General features: G+C 45.3%; 1 protein-coding gene across 1 annotated transcript; it reads right to left on the reverse strand.

The window, feature by feature from the left end:
- Positions 1-1,471: 1,471 nt before the first annotated feature.
- Positions 1,472-2,951, reverse strand: LOC135048423 (putative nuclease HARBI1). The gene is made up of 2 exons (XM_063955545.1): positions 1,966-2,951; positions 1,472-1,878 (listed from the first exon to the last, which is right to left on the reverse strand). The coding sequence occupies exons 1-2, from the start codon at positions 2,726-2,728 to the stop codon at positions 1,472-1,474; spliced, it is 1,170 nt and encodes a 389-aa protein (XP_063811615.1). The 5' UTR covers positions 2,729-2,951.
- Between the last annotated feature and the right edge of the window lie 377 nt (positions 2,952-3,328).

Raw genomic sequence — 3,328 nt, forward strand, 5'->3', positions numbered from 1 at the left:
TATCTTCAATAAACTTTTAAAAATAGAAGTTTCCTGTGGTTTTTATTAAAATTTGTAATGCAGTTGAATTGTATGTAAGATTGCCCAGGGAACATCAGGGGATCTGTCTCTTCACGTCCACGCCACTTAGGAAGGATACACCGGAAGATCTGTGGAAGAGAACAGTATGAGCTACCAGATGTGGGTAATAGTGTCACCCTGGGGCTGAAAAAGGAGGTACATACAACAGTCCACACAACACAAGCGGGTTGCAGCGGCCCAAATGCAACTCTCCTGCACTTGCATCACTACACATCCAAACATTCCCTGATCCAGCATTGCTGTTTCAGGGAATGTTTGGATGTGTAGTGACGCAAGTGCCGTAGGGCTGCACTTTGGGCATGCCAGGGTGATTTTGGACAAGTGAGTTTTGTTGGTCAATTGCATCTCACCTGAGGTGGTTGTCTGCTACATGGCGGAGGGTCAGGTCCACATCACCAGTAGGTCGCCCATGGAACATCGGGTGAAATGTCGTGTCTCCTCACATCCACGCCACTTGGGAAGATACACCGCAGTACCTGTGGAAGAGAACCGTTTAAGCTTCCAGGTATGGGTGATAGTGTCACCCTGGGGCTGAAAAAGGAGGTACAAACAACAGTCCACACAACACAAGCGGCTTGCAGCGGCCCAAATGCAACTCTCCTGCACTTGCATCACTACACATCCAAACATTCCCTGATCCAGCATTGCTGTTTCAGGGAATGTTTGGATGTGTAGTGACGCAAGTGCCGTAGGGCTGCACTTTGGGCATGCCAGGGTGATTTTGGACAAGTGAGTTTTGTTGGTCAATTGCATCTCACCTGAGGTGGTTGTCTGCTACATGGCGGAGGGTCAGGTCCACATCACCAGTAGGTAGCCCATGGAACATCGGGTGAAATGTCGTGTCTCCTCACATCCACGCCACTTGGGAAGATACACCGCAGTACCTGTGGAAGAGAACCGTTTAAGCTTCCAGGTATGGGTGATAGTGTCACCCTGGGGCTGAAAAAGGAGGTACAAACAACAGTCCACACAACACAAGCGGCTTGCAGCGGCCCAAATGCAACTCTCCTGCACTTGCATCACTACACATCCAAACATTCCCTGATCCAGCATTGCTGTTTCAGGGAATGTTTGGATGTGTAGTGACGCAAGTGTCGTAGGGCTGCACTTTGGACATGCCAGGGTGATTTAGGACAAGTGAGTTTTGTTGGTCAATTGCATCTCACCTGAGGTGGTTGTCTGCTACATGGCGGAGGGTCAGGTCCACATCACCAGTAGGTCGCCCATGGTAGAGTTGGATAAAAGGGTCAAATATTTGCGGTAACCAAACAGGATAAAACAGGGGGGAACAAACTGTATAAACACGGTCCAAGGGAAACACATCAACAGGATGTAAAACTCTGTAATAGATAAATGAAGAGGTTTTTTTTAAAAAAAATCCAATGTCAGTTTACACGATAATACAAATGTTGTCAGTATACTCACAGGCAACTGAAAAAAATTTTTGTATCACTGTCCGCCGGGAATCCTCTCCTTCGTCCATACCCACCGGTAGAGCAGATGAACGCTCCCCGCGTAGGAAAGCACTACGACGAAGAGTCACCGGCAAACGGTTTGCGACACATATGTTGTGTAAAATACAACATGCATTTACCATGCCGCAAACCTTCGACGGTGAGTACAAAAGAGCACCGCCGGAAGTGTCTAAACATCGAAACCGGCTTTTAAGTACACCGAAGGCACGCTCAATTACTCCCCTCGATGCAATGTGTTTCTCTTGGTAACGTTTTTCTGCTCTACCAACAGGATTAGACAATGGGGTCAACAGCCACGGTTTGTTTGGATAACCCGCATCGCCTATAGAAAAATATAAAAAAAATGTTAGGTACTTGTAAAAAATATAAAAAAAAAAAAAAATAATAATAAAAAAATGAAAATACATACCTAACAGCCAGCCACCAGGCATGTTTCCTGTTTCGAACTTGTCAAACAGCGATGACTGGCTTAGGATGAAGGAGTCGTGAGATGATCCAGGAAATCCCACAAAAATATTCAAAAATCTCATATTTACATCACAGACCGCCTGCACGTTCAGGGAATGGAACTGTTTTCGGTTCCGAAAACATTCCTCTGAATTACGTGGCGGTCTGATCTGCACGTGGGTACAGTCAATCGCGCCCAGCACATTGGGAAATTTGTATTTGTTGTAAAAGCCTAATTTGATCTCTTGACATTCGCTGTCCGTCTCTGGAAATTTGATGTACTGGATCGTCAATTTGCGGAAAGCCCTAATGACTTGGGTTATACAGCGCGACAGTGTCGACTGAGAAAAACCGCATGTTTGAGACAGTGTAGGCTGGAATGTGCCTGACGCCAAAAAATGTAACGTCCCCAGCAGTTTCTGAAAACCGCTGATTGCACGATTTGACCGTGCCCGAGGTTCCAAGTCGGCCTCCAACAGAGCGTACAGCGAATATATGTCGCGAGTCGATAAGCGATAATTTTGTATCACCTCGAACTCGCTGAGATCCTCCAGTTCACGCCTAGTGCGATACTGGCGTGGACGTGGAAATGAAACCCGCAATACTGGCTCACCCAATGCAGACATTTGCTGACCTTGATCCTGATGTTCATCTGCCCTTTCTTCCTCCATCAAGCTTGCAGCCAGCATGAACAACACAATCTGGTCAGAAAAAGGCTCCATCATTGTAGTCAGTACAAAAATAGGAATGTGTTTTAAAACGCAGGGATTTTCCTAAAAAAACGATTCCACAAGAGAGCTGACTGTAAAATGGCTCCTTCTCCCTGTAGTCTCAAACCCAGGAGTGAGGAGATAGGAGGGGCTTTGCAGAAGTGTATCCTGGGTAAAACTGTGGAATCATGGGTAAATTTCCCTCAGGAGATTGAAGAAAAAAATATTCCTTTAAAAAATCAATTAAATAATACTTGTGAGTCAAAAAAAACCAAACCAAGTAGATAATCCTTTCAAATATAAATAGATATGCTACTAGCAATCCTCAAATATCCCAAAAAATGATGTTTTAAAATTTTTTTGGGAGAATCCGCCAGTCAACTGAGGCGGACTCAAATAGGCGAATTTGCGGGCGAAAAGTACTGCAGGCGAATTTCCAAACTTGTATTGAATATGCTTGAGGCGAATTGCAGCATCTGTACCATTGCAGAAAAGGCGAATGCGGGAAAAAGGCGAATTGAGAAAAGGCGAATTTTGACGGGCCGTTTTTTTGCGAAAAATGACTGCACTGCATAGGCAAATTGATTTTTGGAGGCGAAAACGGCCCGGAATTCG

This window comes from Pseudophryne corroboree, unplaced genomic scaffold, assembly GCF_028390025.1.
Source record: "Pseudophryne corroboree isolate aPseCor3 unplaced genomic scaffold, aPseCor3.hap2 scaffold_969, whole genome shotgun sequence".
Taxonomy (NCBI): Eukaryota; Metazoa; Chordata; class Amphibia; order Anura; family Myobatrachidae; genus Pseudophryne; species Pseudophryne corroboree.

What these genes read in the sequence shown, in the direction of transcription:
- LOC135048423 (XM_063955545.1), bottom strand. Translation starts at nt 2,728, where the DNA reads ATGATGGAGCCTTTTTCTGACCAGATTGTGTTGTTCATGCTGGCTGCA. An exon ending in GCCTGGTGGCTGGCTGTTAG is followed by an intron (nt 1,879 to 1,965) that starts GTATGTATTTTC and finishes ATTTTTCTATAG; the next exon opens with GCGATGCGGGTTATCCAAAC.